This window comes from Gymnoscopelus braueri (genome assembly GCF_963280865.1).
Source record: "Gymnoscopelus braueri genome assembly, chromosome: 2".
Taxonomy (NCBI): domain Eukaryota; kingdom Metazoa; phylum Chordata; class Actinopteri; order Myctophiformes; family Myctophidae; genus Gymnoscopelus; species Gymnoscopelus braueri.
In genome coordinates, this window is record NC_137604.1 from 40,698,512 (window position 1) to 40,723,472 (window position 24,961).

Genomic DNA, 24,961 nt, shown 5'->3' on the forward strand with positions numbered 1-24,961 from the left:
ACACCTAACCCAAAAATTGTTTATTGTAGAAATTAGGATGTGTGAAATTTGGACAATTTCCCTCACCGTTCCATTCTCATTAGGACATCAACGTTCCACTGTGCACACATACCCATGCATGCACATGAGCATTCGAGCACGGACAAGTTAGTAATCTCTGCCAATGGCCCGTCAAATACTACCATAGGAAGCGGCCGACAGTGGAGCAATCAGCCGGTGTCACTACACCCACCCACCCACTCTGAGTGCTTATTAAAGAAGACAACGCACACAGCACTGATTTATGACATGTTGAGCTGGCAGCAGAACCATCATGTAAGACCAAAGCCCTGATCACTACCTACTCTTTTGTCTCCCAGACATAGGCTCTGGGCCCATTTTGGGTCACGGCCCTGCTTTTATAGGTCGGAAGTAAATACTTTTTTCTTTTTTTTTAAATGAAATAAAATGTGTGTCCCCCAGTCCATTATCAATGAGTAAAGATCTTGGGTTCTAATAGCTTGGGAGTCTGTGCAAAAGATCTAAAGCAGGGGTTCTCAACAGTGGTGTGTTCTAGGTTTTTCACGGCACGTGCACTGCACGCGCACATGTGCGCGTATGTACGCGGGCGCGTGGTCACCGAATGAAATAGCCGATCTATTGTTACGTAGTTGCTCCAATGGCCAGCGGTCATTATCACCTCAAGACAATAGCCACACATAAGCCTGCACCTCAGACGCCACGTTACCACATGAAAAAGGCTATTTGAAGTTTACATTCTTGCTGCCCCCAGCCCCTCCTCCTGCGTATCAGATACACTTCCTCGGTCGGTTTCTGGACGGCTACGCTTGGCTACGATGATTTTCTGCAGATCACACTACGTATAAAGTGTTAACACGGTAGAACACACCCGTGGTTCCTTTCTGGATCAGGGTACCACTTGAAAATCTCGAAAGTATTCGAGGAGGCCCCGCCATTGTAACCGCGTAACATGTTACGTGGTCAAATGGGTGTTTATTTCAATGTTCAATCAATCAATTGTGTTACGGCTTGGATCAACAAAACTAACGTGGTATTAAGGCTCCTATTTATGGGTATCAGAATGAAAACACATTTCTTTCAAGGTTTTGAAGAAAGAAATACCATGAAAATGTTTCTGCAATAATGTATTAATTTCAATGTCATATTATCATTAAATCTTTGTATCGTTAAAATCTTTGGGCCCCCAAATCATTTTAATGATTTGCAATATCCACTTGCAACATCGTCACGGCTCACCGGTGGGCCCTGGCCAACGGGTTGAGAACCAGCGATCTCAGGTAAAAGACTTGCTGGTCTGTAATCACACATCAAACACAGTCAGGCTATTATCTATGGTGAGAAACGAGGCCTGCTGAGCCCTAATGGCTGCCCCTCACTCCTCCCTTTGTTGTTTCTGTTGAACAGGTTGCCTCCGTTTTGACGGTAAAACACCTGGTTTCAGTGCCAAGTGCAGACCTACTTTTCAGTTTCCTTGCGTTCAAAGTGCCCTGGCGACGTGGAGAAGCTTCAAAGAATTTTGTACATTTCTGCTTTAACCACTTCAACCCCAGCATATGCCTATTCTGGGGGGAACAGCATTCACCCAAAATAGCTGATCTTCAAGTTTTATTTTTGGCAAAGTGTTTTGGTGTAGACTAGGCAAAAAAGCAGCCCGAGCACTAGGTCTGTCTTAGAATAGAGGGCTTAGGTGGTTAATGTTTTCCCTCATTGACGTTCATGAATGCATAAGGTGCCAAATAGCTCTGTGTTCCCATCATAATCATTGCTACAGAGTGTTTGTTGCGTTCTCAGAAACGATAACACAACAATAACAATAATATGTTCAAGTCAGGATGCCAATTTCATCCAATCAGGAGAGAGAACTCATAATGGATACAGGATAAACAAGTGAAATTGGATGAAATTGGATTAGATTGGATGAAATCGGTGACACACCTGAACATTTATTTTCTGTTTATCAAAGAGCTGGAGAGATGCTGTAGAATGTTTTGTTACTAAATAAACACTCTATAGCAGTGAATACTCTCAGAGTTTTTACTTTTTAACAAACAAAACAACATTTGCATAAACACAGCACCTTTAATAACATCAGTCATGTGAAACCCTGCTACTGTGTGATGCTACAGTATCTGCTTTAAGCTGTCTGATAGCTCTTCATATTTTAATTTAATCATGTCTTCAGCTGCTACCTGTTTTGGGGGCTTTTGTTGTTGGTCTAATTGACTTACAGGCAGACAAAGAAGTATTCACAAATCAAGCTAAAACTGTTGTCACTTGAGTAAAGTATCAACTGAGTAGGTAGTCAACAGTGTTGGAAAGTAACTAAAGTAATATGTAACTTAAAGTAATATTATTACTTTTTTTCCAGTAACTAGTAAAGTAACTAATTACTTTCACGTTTTGAGTAATAATAAAAAAAGTAAGTTATTACTTTTTTTCACGAGCCTTGGTGGTACTCTGGGCTTGAGTGTGTTTATTTGATCCTGTGTTGCTTTTGGTCCATTGATATAATGGTAGACTGGTTGGGATCGAGTTGCTTTGCAGGCTGCTGATCCGGTCTAAGTCTACACTCTAGAGCCGATACGGAAACGTTGCGCACTTGTCTGTGTGTGAATTATGCGAGCAGTGTTTCCTACCCCGGATCTCAGTAGCCCCGGCGGGGCTTCTTTCGCTCTACATTAGAAGAGTTGGGAACGGTCTGGGTTGTCACATTCTAAACCAGCCCAAATACCCAATCTCAGCACCGGCTTCAGTGGCGTGCCTCGTTAATCACTAGACTCTCAATCCACACCTCCGGGTTGGACTCCCGTTGGGGACACAACTTTTTCCAACAACCGCCGACTATTTATTTTTCGCAGATAAAGTATAGTTTTGGACCGCGACGGAGGGGCGCAGTCTCAAGCGAACTTGAGCCACGTAAGGCACCACCGAGTTGGTGGTGCGCGAGTTGCCGTGCGGAACGTTGCGAAGTTCGCTTGTGCCTACTCAGCCCCCGTCCGAGTTATGTTCCGATAGTCTATAAGTTATGAATTCATACACAGTAAAAGTCTTAGTGTTAATTCAATTCAAATGAGTGTACAAATGGAACCAAATGGACCCATCATGTCATGTGTACAGAACACTTTTCAGAGTTAAATCAACAATGAGGATTTTACAATGTAGGCTGCAGAAAAGAGGAAAAAACAACTGCAAAGTCAGACTTTTGGGGAGAAAGGATGCAATTGCTGGGGGCGAGAAAAAAAAGTAAAGTAAAGTAATAAAGAACTAGTTACTTTTGGCAGGGAATAATATGTAAAGTAAAGATATTACTTTTTAAACAAGTAATATGTAGTAAGTAATATATTACTGGTTTTGAACTTTTCCAACACTGGTAGTCAATAATAGTTGTAATCTCATCTGTGGTCGGCCAATGTTTACAGACAGATTACATTTAGGCTATTGAGGCTATTGTTTTACATTGTACTGTTGCTTTATATTATTCGTTTGAGGTTGTTCCATTGATGTCTCTTAATGTGTATATTTAAGCTGCCAATATCCAAGTATTCACCAACAGGGGACATGTTGTACATGTGTGCAATATTTAACATGCACTTAAATGAGGGTACAACTTGTACCCTCATTTAAGTGCATGGCAAATATTGCACAAGTTGCATAAGTCATCTATGGTCCTATTGTAGTCCAATGTAAACAGAAATATCCATCAAAAACAGATAGGCCTACATTCTTGCCTACATGACTCCTTGCCAGAGTAAATCAGAACAGAGAGGTTGACTACTTCCACAAAGATTTTCATGTCAATCCGTCTGCACAAAATATAGAGCAGAGCCTTTTTTCATATTTGTCATGGATTTGCATGTTGCTCCCTAGGTTGGTTTGGATGTTTGGCAGTGCACAATACCCACACCCACTCCAACGCATAGGTCATTTGCTGATTCACCATTAACTTTCTGGTAATTTTATTCATAAAACAAATGTACTGTCAATAGGTCAGCCAATATAGTCTAGTCATTGACAAGATTTAACCTTACTGTTATGAGGAAGTTGTGAAAAAACAACACAAAAAAAGAAGTTGTAATTTTATCACCTGTTCCTCCCTTATTGAACAAGGAAGATACATAATGTGTTTGTGTTAGCGATGTTTAAAATAGACAATATAGTATTATGCAAAAATAGGAACAAAGAGCAGACATGAACCGGTGATAACATTACCATTTCTCTTTTCTCGTCATTCTTCCAACATGGTGACATGTAACTTGTAAGCCCTGACCACTCAACACACATTCTGTGAAAGGCTCCTATTAAATTTAGAAGATGTCGGAGAATTGATCACACAATGGGCAGCTGAAGACCAGCTGTAGATGTTGATGTGAAATAGGCAATATGTCTTAAGTGGGTTACCTCAAGTTACCTCAAGAGTCAAGAATAAGATCAGCGTCCAAAAAAACGTTTAATTAAATCTCTACGATCTCAGTCTATAAACTGAAAATGCTTAAAGATCCTGTGTCGTAACTAGCTTTACATGCATCATACCAGTTTTGCATGTAATATCACAGACAGTGAACAGAGAGACAGAGAGTGCAGGAGAGAGAGTGTGAATGACATGTCTCCAAGAGCCACGGGTCAGATTTGAACATGGGCCAGCTGTGGGAGGGACTATATCCTTATTTACATGTGGTATGTGCCCTTACTCAGTGAGCCCCGGGGGAGCCCCCCTCAACGTATGTTGCGTGTGGTATTATGTCTGAAAAGTATTAATTTGAAATGAACAGTAAGCTGATCGGTGAAATGATCATTAATGGAACAATACTAGGTACAATTTTGTTAAATTGGGGAGTTTCTATGGCGTCCTTCAAAACTAAATTCAGGCAGACTTCCCATTCACACACATACAGTGATTGGAATATTATTTTGACACAAAGACAGGTGCTCCTCAACAGCAGCTGATGTAAGAATCTACTGTACAACAGTGCAATTATTGAATTATCAGCTGGCACAAGAAACCACATGGTATTTTATAAGCTCATGTAAAGTTTATGTAAAGAAAGATACTTCTCTCTCTCTCTCTCTCTCTCACACACACACACACACACACACACAATGAAGATGTCACAAGAGCAATAATGAAATTTAAGATCATAATCTGCCCATGTGTCTTAACAAGCCAAACTGTGAGTAAGTATTTCAATGCATCTCTTGGCTAGGAATCTGCATTTGCACTAGTCTCAACCTGGCAAAGAAAAGCACGCACGCACGTGTGTGCGCACACACACACACACACACACACACACACACACACACACACACACACACACACACACACACACACACACACACACACACACACACACACACACACACCTTTACATTTTGCCATCAGCCATCAGCTGCTCTGCTGTAATCTATCCATTAATTCGCAAAAACTGTGTCTGGCTGTCTGTTTGTCTGACTGTCCCAGGCATAACTCAGGCGCCAAACGGCCTCAAACTTGGCATGTGTGTCTGTCCTATGAGACACATGTCATTGCCGAGTGGCAATTCGATCGGCCCAACAGTTTCTGAGAACCGAAAAAAGCCGGACTGGGACCAAAATTCAGCCCTGGCATTTTGGTCCGAACAACCCCCCGGGCTGGAAAGCATCCCAGCCCAAACATTAACATAACTAATAATTCGCCCGCGCGACCCGAAAATGACCGTAATAATCCTAAAACGGGAGCGTTTTTTTTTGGGCCCACTGGCCCAGCGGCCCACCGGGCATTTGCCCGGTACGCCAAATGGCCAGTCCGCCGCTGCCTGTAGCCTTAACTGATTGGATGAGCTTCACGTCATGTTTGTGCCGCATCACCGATATGAATGATGACAGCGTGTTAAGGTTTCGGAGAACGCAAAAAACACGAATATCTGTATGTCTTTCTGCTGTCTGTGGAGGACATACTGAATCTCTGTATGTTTGTTGGGATGGACACCGGCTTCCCTAATTGGCTTTACTGATTGCCTGAGCTTTGCGTCACCTTTGCGCCACTTATCTAATATATCTGTGCTCATAGGTAAGTAGCAAAACAAAGCGCAAGCGCAAAGAAGAACGCAATGAGCGAGGAGCTGACAACGGCTACAACAGGTATATCAGACAACAGGAGTATTGCACAACCGGTGGGGAGTGTAATCTCGACTTGCATGGCCCCGATTATACGGGTACCCTGAGGTCAACGGTCTAGAACACACCTGGGCAATTTACGTCCCGGGGGCCGGACCCGGCCCTTTGACCATCTTAATCCGGCCCGCCAAGTCCTCAAAGAAAAACAAAATGCACCCCCCCCCCCCAAATATAGATATTTACATTCTAAAAGGCTGCCATATGTTAATGGTTTTGAGAAAAAAATATTTAACTCGACTCATTCCTCCATCCGTATGTACTCAAATGTTTTATGTTTATAATGTAACAGTGAAACAGTCAACCTTGAGACACTTGCAATGTGTTTGATCAGTGACCTATGGAGTGGTGCATATCAGACAAGATAAGATATTGTCTAAATGTATAGGCTCATTTAAAAGTTGATACGGCATTGACGTGGATTGTTTTATGCAAGTAATCTTTTTATTGTAAGGCCAGAGTACACCAGAGTGATACAGTACAGCTGTAAAAAAGTACCTTATTGTACCTTATTGTAGTAAGGTAGGCTACTGTCTACCAAATTCATGCAGCTTTAACATAATTCAGCACCATGTGTTTCACGTTTCAATTCAATTGTACAATGTGTGGCCCTTCACTCACTTTATCGAAGTCAGTATGGCCCCCTGGAAATAAATCTTGCCCACCCCTGGTCTAGAATAATGATGTGATCGATTCATTGTGTAAGTTTGTAAAATTGAATATTCAAAAAGGTGTAGGGAAATGCTGTAAAAAGCACAAACTGCATCTTATGTTTTGAAAGTCATGTGAATGACCTGGGGTTCGATTTCACGACAGATACTACTGATAGTAAATGCTATCAATATCCCCTTCTAGACCAGCGATACTGTAGTTTTGGTGCAATGACATGGGAGATTTATTGTAATTTCTCACAGTTTTCACTACTTACTGTACACATTTACTAGCCTGGTTCCAGACGAATCTGCCTTTGCAAAATTGCATTGCACTTTGCGAGGCTACACATTTACTGCTCTTTTGACTTTGTCGTGCGCAAGGAACATCACAGGAAACATTAAACGTAATGGGGCTGAGTGATGTAGGAATCAAAGCATCTGATGAGGTCTTCATTGTTCATCGGATAAACACTCGTCAGTGATTACCTTTTACTGGAAAAGAGCCACCTCTCACCAGATGGATGTACACAGTAAAATCCTCAGTGTTAATTCATTAATTTGTAACCCTAAGAGTGCACACCCTTACGGGTCCATTCGGTCTCAGGGTTAAATTAACACTGAGGATCTTAATGTGTATTACAAAAGGACAACGTGTGATTAATTTGTGATCTAACTCCCTATGCATTGTAGTCACATCATGTCAGCATGCCTGTGCAATGGACTCCATGCCGTCATGGATGATTCACTGAAAGGCCTGCATGGACACAGTTACTTGACACGCTTCGCATTCAGTGGTATTGCGACAAAACACTTACATCAACTCAGGCTTGAGTGATTGCTTTTACAGCCAAGAATCTATTGGTTCAGCCAAGAGTTAAAAGCAAAATTAGGAAAGAAATGCTAATGCGGATTGATCCGTGTATGTACACGTGCATGCACGTGCACACACACATACAGTACACGTGCGTGAACACACACACGCACGCACGCACACGCACACACACGCACACACACACACACACACACACACACACTTTGCTGACATTCTCATTCAAAGTGACTTTCAAGTTCAACAATACAGAATACATTCCTAAATTCCAACTTTACATGCAGTCAACAATAAGGATATTCAGTAATGTTGTTAGATTATAATACAATCTAGTTAATTAAAAAGCAGTGTCAGACGTTTGAATTAGATCATAGACATTCCAATCATTTAGTTATAGCAACACCTGGTTGGTATTCTATCTCACATACCCATAACACCTACACAGAGAGTGCAGGCCCAAGCCTTCACACACAAACGCACGGCACACACGCATGCACATAGCCTGGAAACGAGGCGAATCTGCCAGTGTTGCGCCTCGGAAAACAAGGAAGTGTTGATCAAATAGAATACATTTTCGGTTATTGCATTGTTTATTTCTCGCTTCAAATGTTTTCAAAAACATTCTTGAGGGTAATGTTTAGCTGTACATGACATTGCATGTTTGTTTGTCTCATGGCTGTCATGTTGGAAACAGCACAAAATCAAGCAGCGTAGCATGTGCTCTGAGTCTTTGATTAGACAGCGGTCTGTTATTGAGCTCATCGGTCAGAAATAACACACCGCTGAATTCAGTGATTGACTCAGAATCAAGCATTCAACCAAGCTGTGTAATAACCAGTAACATTAGTCTCAGTCTGGCCATGCCAGGCTAGCACGCACACACACACTCACAAAACAATGAACACAATTTATTATGATTCCTCTTCACTTACTACTGGAACCCATCAGGCTGTATTAATGCACTCATACAGTGCACGCGCACGCACACGCATGTGTGCGCACACGCACACACACGCGCACACACACACACACACAAATGTAGGCACGCAGACAAAGCTCTGCTCCCCATCAGTGCAAAGACAAATATCAGATTGGATTGTCAAGCTGAAGAGTAAATCAATGCCTTTATTGACTTACAGTAAGAGGGGCCAAGACGGACACATGACGGAAGGTTGGAGTCCACACAGCAGATAATGACCATCATTACTCTGAGACAGGAAGAAGGATACAAACACAGAGACATGGGGGTGCCTGGTGGCTCAGCCTGTTAGTGCACGGACAACATGCTCCTTGAGAGATGCAAGGACCCCGGCCTGAATTTGATTCCTGTCATGTCTGGCATGTCTCTCTGCATGGCCTTGGTTTTCTGTATCAATGTTCTTCAGGCCAAGGACCCCCTAGTTGAGAGAGAGATGAAGCAGGAACGCCCCCCCCCCCCCCCCCCCCGCACAACATATTGTATAAAATTGTGTTGCATATTAAACTTTTTCATAGATAGACTTGTTTGACAGTACTGTCAATGTGTAGCATTGTGTTGCATTCCTGTTATTTTCAGGCAGTTAACCAATTAAACCCTAAATACTTGAATAACTTGTACTTGTGCAGCTCTTTTTCCCCCCTACCCCAAACCTCTTTGCTGAAAATAGATCTGCTATTTTCGGCTTAATGTTCCCCTCAGAACAGGGATGCTAGGGTTGAAGTGGTTAATGTAAAATAAAAGGTTCCTATCCCACAAAGATTTGGCGGCACCCCTGTAGTAACTCTGAGGACCCCCCAGAGGTCCCGGACCCCCTGTTGAACACACCTGCTCTATACTAAAAATCTAACAAATAAATAAATAAATAAAAAATGCATAGACATTAGAGAGAAAGAGAGATAGCTAAATTGACCTACATACAGTCAGGCCCTGGGGGACTTAGCAAGCTTTCAAACAAGAACTCTCGCTTTTCAATTATCTCACTGACATATTAGTTAGCAGAGCTTACCGTGGGGAACGAGAGGCTTAAAGGGGACTCCTTGACACTTCTATAACCTATGACAAATGAGTCAGCCATGCATGTGTCATAGTGAAGATTTATATATTCTAATGCTATTAATTATGACATTGCTAAGCTGTGCTGGAGATAGGCAAAGATGTCTACAATTATATCCCCTGGCGGGCACTGTAAAAAATCTATAAAAAATTAAAACATTATTTGCTGGTATGCAGAGAGCCATGTCATTTTACATTTATTTTGGCTTCAAAGAGAAAATTTGAATAGAACAGTTTCAATCTGAAACAGACACGGATTCTTAATAGTAAGATGCAAAACAAACGACCTCCCTCTGTTGAATGTCCTTTGTTCTTAATTGACAAAACTGCAAAGCACTGATCAATTATTCAGCAGGCAGAACGATAAGAAACTCTGTAAGAGGCAAACAAAGCATGATGATCCTTATTATGCCATTAAATGGCTACAGTGTCAGCCATTGTAAAAGTACACCTTTATGCATGTCTAATTTATCTGTCCTGCAGACAGGTCCTTAGAGAGTGTTATAGGAGCTCCAAATAAGCATGCTGTAACGTACACAAAACACCAATGTCTCTCTCTCTCTATTAGGTTATCATATTTCAATCTTTGTACCTTTAAATGGTCAAAAAGACAGCAGAACTTAGGGACAGCATAGATGCATAATTTAGCAAAAGACAGCAAAACGTGGGTACATCTGAAGTGCTTACTGTATCACTCAGAGAGCGACACGGTTGTACCTTGCAGTATAAATTAGGCCTCACTTTCACTAGCTAAGGACATCCATGCTACCATAGCAACAGTAGTCAAGGAGTTTCACTTTCTTTCTCTCGCCACTAGGGGACTAATTTGCCTTGTACCACAATCTACCTGTACCATCTAAATTAGTATAGTAGTAGTACACACACCCTGCTCTCAGGCTCAATGCCAATACTAATCACATCATGCCCATTAGCTAACAGCATTAGCATGATGTGATACTGCCATACACAGCCCTGTCTTGGCGGTTTGCTGACTCGCTAACACTAATGTGTTTGTCACATTGATGTGTGTTTGTTTGTATAGACACACACTGCCTCTGCCCACTGTATTCCCTGTGCTATTATAGCACAGAGAATGACCTCCCTTCAGCCACTATGCAATAGCACTGCTATAGCATAGTGTTAGTGGCTGAAGGGAGGTCATTCTCAGCAGGCCGTTTCAACCTTGGTAATTCTGCACCAAACCAATAAATCCCTTCTAAATTCAAGTACAAGGCAGGGCTGTCTAGACCAACTCATGGAATATTGTAGCTGAAACATGAACAAAACAAATGCAATCAAATCACTATAATTTGGGCCTTAATTCTGCGCTGGCCATAGCACAAACACAAAATCAATAACATTACCACAGTGTACACAGTAAAGTGTTGATTTCTCTGAGAGCATGTACAACGTAAGGGTCCATTTGGTTCCATTTGTACACTCTCACAGTTACATTAAAGGATTTTACGGTGTAAGTAGGACTCAGCTACACCGTTACCATGTCACACATCTTATACATATTAGACTTGACAGTCATCTTCTGGAGTTAGACCATTAAGGTCCACATTAGGCTTCTGGGGTCGATAGAGTGAACACAAACACATACACATTATAGTAAAGTAGGTCCACCTCTTCACTTCTCATTAACAATGCATTAGTCCTGTTGTGATCTTTAACCCATCTGGCTCAAGACCCCAGCCACAACAACAACAACTACTACTACTACAACACATCACAAACCTAAAACTTGGCATGGTAGCCAATAGCCATGCAATGAACATGTCATGACAGAGTGCATTATGAATCCCAATGAATCTCTGATGTCATAATGATGATGTAACAGTAACGGAAGTGTCATGTGTCCAGTAAAATTGACGTTTCCGTGATTGATTGCAGGTGATCTGGGCACAATGACAAGTAGAAATGTGAGAGCAGTGGAGGGATTATCTCTGCCAGAGAACCGGCTCCATATTTGGGCGAGTGTTGTGATCAGTGGATCGGTGGGATGGGGTATCTGACATTATTAAATCGTAAAATGTGAAAGATATTCACACACACACACACACACCGAGATACACATACTGTATGGGGGACATGGGGATAAATGCTCTTCTAATGGCTCACCCGTTGGGCACCACGGTGTACAAAATCATGTGGTGACTATTTTGTTGAACATTGTGATATTAATTGTAAGATATAAGTCAAGTACATTTTTAACACTGATGATTTTACTGTGCAGAAGAATGCAGTTGATTTAGTAAAAGGACAGAAAACCAGCAGTGTCACTGGAACCCAAAGCTACAGGTTGAATAGTGCAGAATTCTGTGAAACGTACATATGGATACTGGGTGCTTGGCACTGACAAAATCCACAGATTTTCTCTTTTTTGACTAATCCTCTCAGTATCCCCAGCTCACACACGTGCGTGAGGCAGCAGATAATCCCTGACAGTTGGACAGCTGTCATGTCAGAAACACACAGCTCTGATAGGTGAGGTTAAAATACAAAACACAACAGCAAATGAGTCAGAAACAAACAAAGAGAGAGAAACACAGTCAAGCATTATGTCCTGTACAAAAACATCAACAAACAATTCATTATGTCCTTATCACGATAATGACAAGAGACTGTGTGTGTGTGTGTGTGTGTGTGTGTGTGTGTGTGTGTGTGTGTGTGTGTGTGTGTGTGTGTGTGTGTGTGTGTGTGTGTGTGTGTGTGTGTGTGACATGCAGTGTGTCTATACATGTAGTGACGTATGCACATATTGGTGCGTTGTATGTGTATAGTGTGTACGTGGTGGTTTCTGTGTGTGTGTGTGTGTGTGTGTGTGTGTGTGTGTGTGTGTGTGTGTGTGTGTGTGTGTGTGTGTGTGTGTGTGTGTGTGTGTGTGTGTGTGTGTGTGTGTGTGTGTGTGTGTGTGTGTGTGTGTGTGTGCGTGTGTGTGTGTGTGTGTGTGTGTGTGTGTGTGGTAGTCACAGTGGTAGGGGGTTAATGGCATGATTATGAGGTCATTTGTGTCTGCCCTTGTGTGTGACAATGACAGCGTGTGGTCCGTCAGCTCACGTGTGCAGGCAGGCAGGTTACATAAGAGTATTTTAGGGATTTCCAAACCATTGTCAGCACACGTACAGTAATCATCCTCAACAGGCAGAAGCAGATGGTTTTCTAAAGCCCTGGGACCACAAATGTGGACTTTATTCAGAGTGTCCGATTGGGCAACTCTGCCGTACCTTCTTTGGACTGCTAGAATTTCACAATTAATTGCAAAAACACACACAGCACCAATCATCAATGAGTTGGCAGCATGTTACCTAGCAACACAATGAAAACAATCAGTGTCCACAATCTGACCGGGTTACATAATGACATAATGACACACCGCCCTTTAGGATTGATTTTTCTTACACCTCTGTGTTGATTACAGACAGCGTTCCATGGATGCCTTATAAACTTCACACATTCTACGAAGTGAATACTACTGATGACTGTGCATCTCAAGTACTACTCACTGTATGCCAAGGTACATTTGTGCATGTTTTAAATGTAATCATAGTGATTGAACTGATACTAACTGAACCAGTGGCCAGTTGATAACACACTAACACACTCTGCATTGGTTTCTACACAGGCAGTGGGTCCTAAATAGCACAAATCCTGCGTATGGGTAAATGTCAACTAATGTCTATATGAATCATAGCAAAAATACAGCCTGTTTCATGATTCTTTAAGACTCAAGACATTAGTCTTGTATTACATAGCCCCGTGGGTTACCAAACGGTGTGCCGAAGCACACTGGTGTGACTGTGAGACAAGGCCAGGTGTGCCTTAGGACTTTGTGACAACCACACATTATTATAGAAATATACTGTATACAACTACCCAAAAATATATATATTTTGAGTGGTGCCAGCCACTCCTACACTTGACCGTGTGTGTGGGTCCGTCCGTCCGTCCGTCCGTTTGAGCACGGCCTCAACAGCTGCAGGTTATTGCAACACAAGGATGCAACCAGTTACACTAATTCAAAGGCACCACTCTCTTCACACTGGGTGTGATTTTTTTTATTTACTATATCAGTACTTTGTGCAGAAACAAATTCTAACAAAATATTTTGACCACTTTCAAACGGGAGCCCCTATTTTGGGCATGTCATTATAGGTGAACATTTTATATATACAGTCCCCCCTCCCCCTGCCTTGACAATTTGACTTGCTCATTGGTGTGCCATGGGCACAGCACACTGACATAGCCTAATGATACAGTGGCTTGGTGTTATCTCAACTAAGATGTATCCATGTACAGCACTAGTCATGTTAAAGAAAGGTCACACATTCGATCCCTGCAACAGCCAAGCATCGAGCACGACACCAAAACCCTACCTGCTCACTCACTTAGCTGCTAGATAAGAGCATCTGTTAAATGCCTAAAATGTGTCTTAAATGCACATTGAACTTAAGTTACCACAAGTTATTGCTTGCAACAACAGAACCATCACTGCTTTTCTGAGTGAGAGAATTATCTGCCTTTCAGAATGCCAGAGTTCAAGGGCATGTTTGCTCAATGGCACACCTTCAATTGAAAGCACTCATTACTAGTGCAGTAGCAAGGACTTTGATACCCGTGACTGTCTGGTACATGAGTTAACTTTACCTAAGTTGCTTCTAAGGCATGCAGATATACATATCACATTGTCCAAATACATAAATCAAACTAATCGCAAATGGGATAAATGAGCCACTGGTTCTTTACATTTAATGTATGAAGTACTAAACGTTTGAAGAGCCACAAGCAGTGGTGGGACATGGGCCTACATTTCATACTGGTTGTGTTAAAACCTGGGAGAATCTCAGGTATGTGTTAACAGTCTGACCGATAACATGCCACAAGATATGTGGCCAAGTATTTTATAGCCTCACATCAAAGTGTGGTGCGGTTCTCACTGGGACAGGAGGAGAAAAAGCAGCGGTATCCATATTCACAAACCCAAACAATCTTTGAGTGTGACAGCATGCAACACACTGGGTCTTTTTGCGCTTTTCTGCCTTTATTTGGATCGTATAGTAGAGAGAGAGATAGGGAACACATAGAGGGAGAGGGGAGCGACACGCAGCAAAGGCTGTCGGGCTTGGGAATCGAACTTGTAACTCGCTGTCAGTCTGCAATAGAGCCTATGTGGTACGCGCCTTAACCACTAGGCCATTGGCGCCCCCCACATTGCATAATACTGAAGAAGGAAAAAACATATCTCAGTATTTTGCCAAACATTTACATTTGTGATATGAATTACAATGGACAATCAGATCTTTATCTCTACACAAATATAAACTATTTGCATTAGCGTTATTGTGATTTCGGTATGTTATTTGTGCAGCCTCAGTCAAGATGTTTACCCCCCCCCCTTGGCCCGGATCGCTGCAGGCCTACCGGTCCAGACACTTTTAGGCTCAATGTAGCCTGACAGCGCTTTGCGGGTTAGAGTCCCGTTCCTGACTAACTTTGCTGCCCATTTCTCTCACCCCGTTTCCTGTCTATCTACACTGTACAATAAATAAAGGCATAAAAAGCCCCAAAAATATATTTAAAAAAAATAAAAGATGTTTACCCCTCTTTGACCCCAGGTCAAAAACAGCTTCAAACAGGGTAGGGACTGGATATTTTTGTTTTATCAGACCAAAGACACAACGTGTGTGCCCTTGATAAGACATCCCATTATCTTAATGCTTATTTTGGCAAGAGTTCACTCCTGGGTAGATGACAGGACCTAAAGTAGCCTATACTCAGCTAGATTTGCTGCTGCTTGCATCAAGCTTCTGTCCTGCACTTGTAGTTGCCTCCAAAGAATCATTACCACACAATGGTAACACTTTGAACACATTACTGTCTTTCTTGCACGAGTGACAATCTGTTCAAATCGTTTAGGTTTCAAAGGGTGGAATGCTGGCTCTCTCCCAAATGCTGTGCTAAAGCTGGTTTGTAAATCTCCTGTCCTAAAATGCTCTTAAATGGCCAATTGTTTGCAGTGGTGTAAAGTAACTAAGTACATTTACTCAAGTACTGTACTTAAGTACAATTTTGAAGTATTTGTTTTACTTTACTGGAGTATTTCCAATTTTCTGTACTTTTACTTCAACTCCATTACATCTCAGAGGCAAATGTTATACTTTTACTCCACTACAAGTATTTGAAAACTTTAGTTACTAGTTACTTTGTAGATTTTGATTATTATTACAAAACATACATTAACCACTTCAACCCTGTATACATTTCAGCCTATAAAAAACGTTTGAAAATAACAGATCTACAAACTCACAATGTGTCCCATCAAGAGGCATTGTGAACTTGTAGATCTGCTATTTTCAAAATATTTGTATACATTTTATACATTTGAAAACTTGTGAAATGGGACAGTCTCCATAATGAGTACATCCTACTTTTGATACTTTAAGTACATTTTGAAACCAATACTTTTGTACTTTTTAAATTCCGGACTTTCACTTGTAACGGAGTATTTCTACATTGCAGTATTGATACTTTTACTTAAGTAAAAAAGGAGTACTTTTTCCACCACTGATTGTTAGTGATAAGTGGTGTTACTGGTGTATGCAGTACAGATAGAGATAGAGGGGCGGGAACATAACAGGTCCCATTCCATTCACTAGCACTTCACATATGGTCAACATTAGACGCGGGTCATTAAGCGCATGCTTTTCAAACGGCTTTTCTGTTGTTGTCGTAAGTGTGTTTACGTCCATCCACAACACAAAAGCAAGCAATGACAATAGAGCCGCCCGTCCCGAACCATCTGGCGGTGAAACTGGTTGGATTGGACAGACATTATGCATCAATATAACCATAACCTGTTCAGACGCAGCCTGATCGGGTTGTCAGACGACAAGTGTAGCTGCTAGCAAAATGACTGAACGATCATTGCTATAATATAATATATAAAGTTATGTACATTTCCCCTTCCCACACTGTCAGATGTGATGACTTTCTCACTGGAAGCCATAGTAAACTCGCATGGTGATGGTGAACTGATGATGATCACAGCGACATGAAAAGCAAATAAATTATACCGTCTCGACCTCCAAAACAATATCGTAAAGAGATTTATGAATGAACTGCAGTAGTACGGTACGCGGCACCAGCAGGAACGACTGTACAATCTTTGCAACCCTTCTGTGTGTACCTAAACACAGTGCTTACCTTTAACAGTCATGCAAGAAGATGTGTCGGCAGGTGGCAACAGACCAGACCAGATCTAGAACCCCTGCGGAGACCGGTGGACGGGACGGTGTGGCCGATCAGGACCGGGACAGGTTCCTCCTAGTTTTGCCCCCTGCGGTTTGACGCCAATAAAAGGAGGACAAGTCGTTTTTTTACACAACAACAGTCCTACAGTCATTCATAAACCATCATGCGGAGCGTAAACAACATGCACTGACTGGTGGAGAGCTTTACATCCGTAGTAGACAGAGATGTAAAGTGTGTTTGTGACTAGGGATTCATGGAGGAGGATGAAGGACAGAGATGAGGAGGAGGAGGAGGAGGAGGAGGGAGTGGGGAGTACTGTGGAGAGAGGGAGGGGTGGGGCGAGGCATCTCCCCCCAACATACTGTACATCAGGCCTAATGTCTGTTGTATTAATGGATGATAGGACACTAGATCTGCGGCCAGTTCGTGGAGGATGAGGATGACGGTCTATCAACACACACACAGCAGACTGTGACTTTCATCCCAGACAACAAGGTCACTCACTTTTTTACACATTTATAGTCTTTTTTCTGTGCAATCATACTCTTTGTGTAAAGAGCAGTGAGGGATACAGAAAGACGTTCATGTTGCCACATTTTGATCCACTTTCTGCACTACAAGGTCCTGGTCCTCCTGGCCCTGGGTTAGAAGCCCACAGACAAAAAATTTACTCAGAAGTTGTTGATTTGCAGGGAGTCTGATTTGATTTGATTTTGGTAAAAGAAATGTATTTTAAACCCAAGATAAATACATAAATGCGTAACGAAAAAGCTTTAATCAGTGTTATAACATGTCTTCAGCCACATTACCAACCACATTAGGTACAAAGTAGTATCTTCAATATGGCAAGATACTTTTAGTAGTGTGTTTTTTAGCAGTAGCTCAGTTACTTTTTATGAAGCTAAAAGCTAAAAGTTTAAGTATAGCTATGTTTTATATATCAAGCCTTATGCACACTATGCTACTTGGCTTTCACATATTTCGTGTAAAACTGTACCCATGGTGTGTAAAGTTTTACACTGAGGATGTAAATGTGTAGGCTAGTAGTAAAAGTAGTATTAGCAGCAGAATTGGATAATTAGTAAGTAGACAATTTCATTTCATCTTATGACCTAGGCAAGTAAAACTACAGGCAACATTGTCTTTTCTTTTAAATACTCTGTTAAATCAAGTTAAATGTATGCAGCTCATTAAGCCAACAACCTGCTATAGATGCAATAATTAAATGCACCTGTATTGTACCCACACAGTCACTGGTATCAACTGTCTATCTATAAGTTCATGTACACAAACACATTTAAGGGGATTTGTCTCCCCTTAGAGTTAAAATACAGTCATTACAGGAAAATTGTTGCGAAGGACTCGCATTTGAGTAAAAGGAGATATTTGAGTATCACCTTCACCATTTATAGTATACTATATTTGAAGGCCACGAATCTAGTCCTACATTGTTCTGATCAGAGCAATGGTCACAGAGTTAAGGTCATTTGAAATGTTACTGATGTGAGACAGCTGCAGCAACCCATATGTGTAATTTAGTTTTTGTGTGTGTGTGACTATTGTGTCATGGCAGACCCCACCGAACAACCATGACAAAGTATTCTTTATTCGGATCCCCATTCGCTACCGCGGTCAATAGTCTTCCTGGGGTCCACATAAAACATAAATAAAAATAAAGTAAAAAAATACAATATTCATACAAACAACAACTGCCACTCGTCAGTCTAAACCACACCTGGGCAACTTACGGCCCGGGGGCCGGACCCGGCCCTTTGACCATCTTAATCCGGCCCGCCAAGTCCTCAAAGAAAAACAAAATGCACCCCCCCCCCCAATATATATATTTACATTCTAAAAGGCTGCCAGATGTTAATGGTTTTGTGAAAAAAATATTTAACTTGACTCCAATTAATAGTAATTAATATTTACTATTTGAGTACTATACCTACTTGCATTCCTCCATCCGTATGTACTCAAATGTTTTATGTTTATAATGTAACAGTGAAACAGTCAACCTTGAGTCCATATTTGTAATATAATGCAATGTGTTTGATCAGTGACCTATGGAGTGGTGCATATCAGACAAGATAAGATATTGTCTAAATGTATAGGCTCATTTAAAAGTTGATACGGCATTGACGTGGATTGTTTTATGCAAGTAATCTTTTTATTGTAAGGCCAGAGTACACCAGAGTGATACAGTACAGCTGTAAAAAATATATATATATTGTACCTTATTGTAGTAAGGTAGGCTACTGTCTACCAAATTCATGCAGCTTTAACATAATTCAGCACCATGTGTTTCACGTTTCAATTCAATTGTACAATGTGTGGCCCTTCACTCACTTTATCGAAGTCAGTATGGCCCCCTGGAAATAAATCTTGCCCACCCCTGGTCTAAACCTAAGTTACACTATGAAAATGCCAATGATAATGAGATAATATAAGAACGTAGGTTAAATGTACAAAAACATATTGATCATTCCAATTGTGTGGTCTCTCTAATTAATATTTGTTTAAGCGATTTTTTGAATAAGTATTTGCTTCTGATTTGTTTAATATTTACAGATAATGAGTTCCACTGTTGGGTGGCTCTATAAATAACTGCTTTCTTATGCATGTATGAATTTGGTTTAGGAAGTTCCAAATAACCTGTGCTTACCTGTCTGGTTTGATAACCATGTTTTAGACCTGAATTAAATAATTGATCTCTGAAAAAAATCTGGCTTCCCCTCAATAATTGTATTTCTGGAAAATTGTATAAGACTAGATGTTAATTTAGCCTCAACAGTTAACCATGCCAAACTGTGGTGCATTCTTGCAACATTGGTTTTAAAGGAGCAATAAAGTGCTAATCTTGCAGCTCTATTTTGTGCTACCTGGAGTTTTTTCCCTTTTAGCAGCAGAGGAATACACAGTAAGGGTTATACAATGTGGCCCCTGGTGTGACTATTTTCATGCCATACCCCTGAACAGTGTTTGTGCCAAGTTCGGTGCAGATCGGAGCAATGGTGCACCTCGCAAGTCCGGATGTTACGTTTGTGACGTCCACCATCCAGTGTGTACAAATGGTACCAATTTGGAAGCAAATTGTACTCCATTTGGTCCCATTTGTGTAGAGTTATGGGGGCGGCTGGCATAGTGGCACCTAGGCTCAATGTAGCCTGACAGCGCGCCGCGGGTTCGAGTCCCGATCCTGGCGGCCTTTGCCACGTGTCACTCCCCATCTCTCTCTCCCCATTCCCTGTCAACCTACCGTACTATCGATAAAGGCATAAAAAGCCCAAAAGAAAGAAAAGGAAATTAAAAGTTTGAGAACCACTGACAGACACATCTTTCTGAGTAAAATACAGTAACAAGAAAAATAAATATTTCAGTAAATTCAGAAATGTCATTCTTTCTGGGTTGATGTTGACCTGACCCCTTTCTCTCCACAGCCCAATAATACAGTGATTGCTAAGGTGTTCATAACTTTGTCATGTATCAACAGTTAAGAAAAGTGGTTCCAATTTCACATTCATAAAGAGTTAAGATAATACAAATAGAAGTAGTTCAAGCCAAGAGAGAGGTAAACTAAAACTATAATGAATTGGTAAACTGTAGCACCAGGCAGGCTCCACTCTTCAAGGTCCTTACCAAGATAACATATTCAATAACAAAAGCATAACATAGTAAGACACATTCCTACACAACTAAATGTATTGTAATATACAACTCCCCACCTGGTTCCCGGAATGCATGTAATTGTTTATGATTGTGGATATTTCTTACACTTATAAAACTGCCAAGATTTTAACACACAACACAGTCAGATCTGGAAGGACCCTTGATTTCACTCAATGGTCTGAGAAACCTAATAAAAAACATGCGAGGGAGATTATTAAAGCAAGTAGATACATGTTTTAGTGAGTATGTAATGTACTTAAGTAGTTTCAACCAAGACTTTTAGTGGATCTGACTGGAGAGAAAAACAGTCAAATCCATCAGGGTGCTAGACTGACATTCTTCTCAGTTTCTGCTGGACTTATTCTAGTACAAAAGCATTTATGAAAATAGCTCCCTAAAGCAGTGGTTCTCAAAGTGGGGTCCGGGGACCCCCAGGGGTCATTTCAACGGGGTCCCCAGCTAAATTTGTTAATACAGCATCACAATCATTTTAACCACAAGCTCACTTTGTGCTGCGCTTCCCTTCTTGGGGTCCCTGGCACAAAACATTTTCAGATGGGGGTCCTTGACTTGAAAACGTTTGAGAAATACTTCCCTAAAGAACGCTCATTGTTTTTTATTTTATTCTTTCTTTAGTGTAATGAGTCAGGGAGTCATTCTTTGTGTTTCTGCTCTCAGTCAGAGCTGGCTATAAGTGATGGACAGTACTCAACCCCAGTACTTGAGTCAAAATAGATACTCCTGGTCAAATATAAGTGAAAGTTGCTCTGTCGAATTTGTACTTGAGTTAAAGTACTACTAAAGTACTAGAGTACTTGCTTTTTTTAAAAGTAATCAAAAGTAGAAATTACAAACTGCATTTTCTTTTTTATTATAAATGCATTATTGTATTGAAATTTAGAAATAAAAAAAAGATCCAAAGATTTTCCAGAAATGTTCAATAAATATTAATAATAATGAAAAATTGCATATCTAGTACAAAAGTACAAGTACAAAAAAATCACACTTCGCATTGTCACGCGTTGTGAACTTGTAGATATGCTATTTTATACAATTTGAATTATGGCTAAAGGCTACGTCACTCCAAATTTGTGTCTGTGGCCATCTTTTTGCAATGGTTTCCAATGGGAACAGAGTTTTCACACGGAAAGCTGCGCAATGACAACAAAACGCTCCATTACCATTACAAAAAGACGGCCACATAGGCAGAATCAAAGTTAGGTGTGACCGTTTCCTAAGTGGTTAATTCATAATATACTTTTTCCCTTCCTAGAAATGTAGTGGAGTCAAGAGTACAATATTTGAGTGAAAGTCATGAGCATCCAAAAAAATACAAATACTTCAGTAAAAAGTACATATATTCAATAAGTACAGTACTCACGTAAATGTACTGTTACTGTCCATCACTGCTGGCTAGCAAGGTGGAAAGCCAGAGAGAGGAGGGAGTGGGCCTTGGCAACAGTGCAGGGCTGCTCTCTGTGGAACACATGGCACATTAACAAGATGTTTGCTGCATGAGAAGTATTCACACTCCTTTCCAGTGGCGTGAGGTGGTTTACCATAACCAGGTGTGAACCGCCTTTATCTCATTTCACATCATTCCCTCACAGGCTCAGCGGTTCTGTACTTGAAATGCTTTGACACGTTTGTTGGCTAGCTGGTTTTTAAAGTACTCCCATTAGAAATCAGGCAGGACAGGGAGGTGTCTTGTATACATGCCCTAGACTGATTAAATATGAATTGGATATTCTGTTTTATAGAGGGCAATGTCATCATGTTCCTTCACTCACAGTAGTACTGAATCCCCTACTAACCTAGACAGACCTGATTCAATGACCCGCTTACTATACAGCATTCCACTGCTAAAGGGACATTAGCTTACATATTGTATTTTGTTTTTCTTTTAAGTCATCTTTTAAAGGTACAGTCAGTGATTAATCATGATATCCTCCATGTTCTGAATCCTTTCCTCCAGCTGATTGCCACTGGAGAAAAGAACACTGAATAGGTGTAAAGAGAAACAGGGTATTTACAGTATATTTTCCTGCAAAGTATTGCATTGCCATGATTGCTGCCATTGCAGCTACTGTGAGTTTGCGTTTGCCATATACAACTAATTGTTGCTTGTTTATTTTGCTTTGTGATCTAGTTAGTAGGCAATTCTGCCCCTTTCAGTTTGAATTAAAAACTAGAGAAGTGTGCTCCTCTGAGTGCAGATCTCCATCAGTTATATCCAATCGAAATGGAATATGACAAATCTGACCGATTCATCTGGACTCAGATAATGTGCACCAAATTGTGTGAGTTTTGAACACAACCTGTAGGAGTATTAGCAAAATGTGTTTTGAAGAAAACGCAAAACTGCAGAAGATCTTGGGCTGGGCCTTTATGGGGAGTTGTGTCATGATCAAAAGAATCCAGGGAAATCATTTTGACTGTACAAGCTATTTTATGTTTATAGGCCAAAACGAGAAATCAGCCTTTTATAGCGTCACCATGAGGCCTATTTGAGAAATCTGGGGCAGAGGTTCTTCCTTGGCCTACTGGGAGTGTGCGTGCATAGATTGGTCCAGCAATGCCTGAGATTAGCCGTTCACAGACAGACGGGCAAACAAACAGACAGACAGGGGCAAAAATATAATCTCCGGCTTTCGTCCGTTTGGCCTGAAAGGAGATAACTATATAAATAATTTAGGTTTGTGGGGCTTACCGTATATCTAGTCCGGAGAGCTTTCGTTATGCTGCCATCCTGTTAGTGTAACCGGGGGAAATAAATGGCCTTTCTCTTCTACAAATAAAAACGTGACCCTATGCCTTAACACAGACTGTAACAGCAGTACTTTGTGTATATATATACACACAGTAGGTTATGTATAATTTTTCCTCGAAGTGTACAGATTCATAGATTCTTTATTCATTTCAACGTGGCTCATAAATTGATAAGTTACACAATATTATACAGAAGCTGGATGCCAGAACCAGACAAAAGGTTGCAAAAAATATCTTTTGTCTTAACATACTTTCTCTCAGTGTATTGCAGCATTTTGTGGAGCAGTATGTCATGGGGGACAAAGTGAAATGGAACAGTCGATAGTGCTGCTCAGTCAGTGTTTATCAACCATAGGTTTTCAGACCCAAAAGTGGGTCAGGGAGTGGTCTAACAAGGCTGCAGACAAAGAACTTTACAGAAATATTATTTTATGCCTTGGGTCCACAGAAGTTGTGTCCCAGAGTGAAACCAGTTGAGCCACTGGAGTAAAGTACACTTAACTTGCTGAGGAGGTGTAAAGACGAATGGTGTTTGTAAACTCTGGGCATATCTCTGTGAAAGAGGAACAGGGGGAAATAGCCTTGGCAGCCATAGTTTTCCCTTGGCTGCAGCTTAATGAATAGTGAGTGACCTTTTCCAACTTGAGGGTACAGAAGGTAAGCAAGGGTTACCATGTGCTACTGCCTCATTGATGGACTTTTCAACACAGTTACTATACAGTAAGCTCACAGGTTCGATCAAAAACAGCCACATCCTGTTTTACATATCCTTGAGCAAGACACCAAAAGCCTTCTTGATGAGTATTTTTTTGTTGCTCTACTTAAGAGTGCCAACTAATTCTTGAAGTGAATGGCAGGGAAAGGGAAACAATATAAAATGTGTTTACAGTTACATTTGTTTCATTGTAACACAATTTCAGATGAAGTGATCTCACTACTTACGTGTTAAACTGAGTCCTGCTGGGCCACTAACTACAGTTATGTGTTAAACTGAGTCCTGCTGGGCCGCTAACTACAGTATGTGATAACAACACAGTACAGGTTAAAACAAGGTTGAACAACATCCGTCAAAGTGTATCCTCCTAGGTGGTGGTTTAAGTAGCAGAGATGAATGCACTGAGAATGTGGTTTCATTGAGCTTTCATTTATAACAGAATCCTTGGAAATCACCTCCATCTTGGAAATAAAATGTACAAACAATTAAAATGGACGACAAGTGACAGCGATGATGAGGGTAAAGAGAAAGAAATGAACATAGCATGGCAGCCTGCAAGAGAAACCACTTTAATGTTAGTCCTATCCTTCAGTTTCTCAACTAGTGTGTTAGGACATGGCCAGTCCACTAAATGTCATTTTTTGTCAGCCATATTTCCAATTTTCTCTCCATTTCTTTGTCTTCAGTGCCTCTAGTCTTCATCCTCCTCATCATCATCTGTTTGATCCCTGGCATCAATGTCATCTTCATCCTCAACCTGTAAGGAAAGAGGGACAGTCTAACTAGGGTGAGCAGACATAGCACAGTTAACTAAAACTACAGTGGCTTTACAACCTCCCTCCCAGATGTGTGAGGTTGCGCTTTAATCAGGACAT

General features: G+C 41.0%; 2 protein-coding genes across 10 annotated transcripts in view; both read right to left on the minus strand.

The window, feature by feature from the left end:
* Positions 1–22,006, minus strand: part of coro2aa (coronin 2Aa) — a 50,661-nt gene extending 28,655 nt beyond the window's left edge. The window contains exons 1-2 of the mRNA XM_080449711.1: positions 21,984–22,006; positions 16,889–17,021 (exon numbers count right to left, since the gene is read on the minus strand). The gene's annotated coding sequence lies outside the window, so the exon portion shown is untranslated. The remainder of the gene's footprint in view (positions 1–16,888; positions 17,022–21,983) is intronic.
* A 1,474-nt stretch (positions 22,007–23,480) lies between these two features.
* uso1 (USO1 vesicle transport factor) overlaps positions 23,481–24,961 on the minus strand; it is a 34,314-nt gene continuing 32,833 nt past the window's right edge. For 5 of the 9 annotated variants that reach the window (XM_080412728.1, XM_080412725.1, XM_080412727.1 and 2 more), the window contains one exon: positions 23,481–24,843. In XM_080412728.1, the coding sequence (XP_080268854.1) occupies positions 24,778–24,843 (66 nt within the window). In that variant the 3' untranslated portion in view covers positions 23,481–24,777. The remainder of the gene's footprint in view (positions 24,844–24,961) is intronic. The other 4 variants (XM_080412729.1, XM_080412730.1, XM_080412732.1 and 1 more) reach the window with 1 other exon arrangement.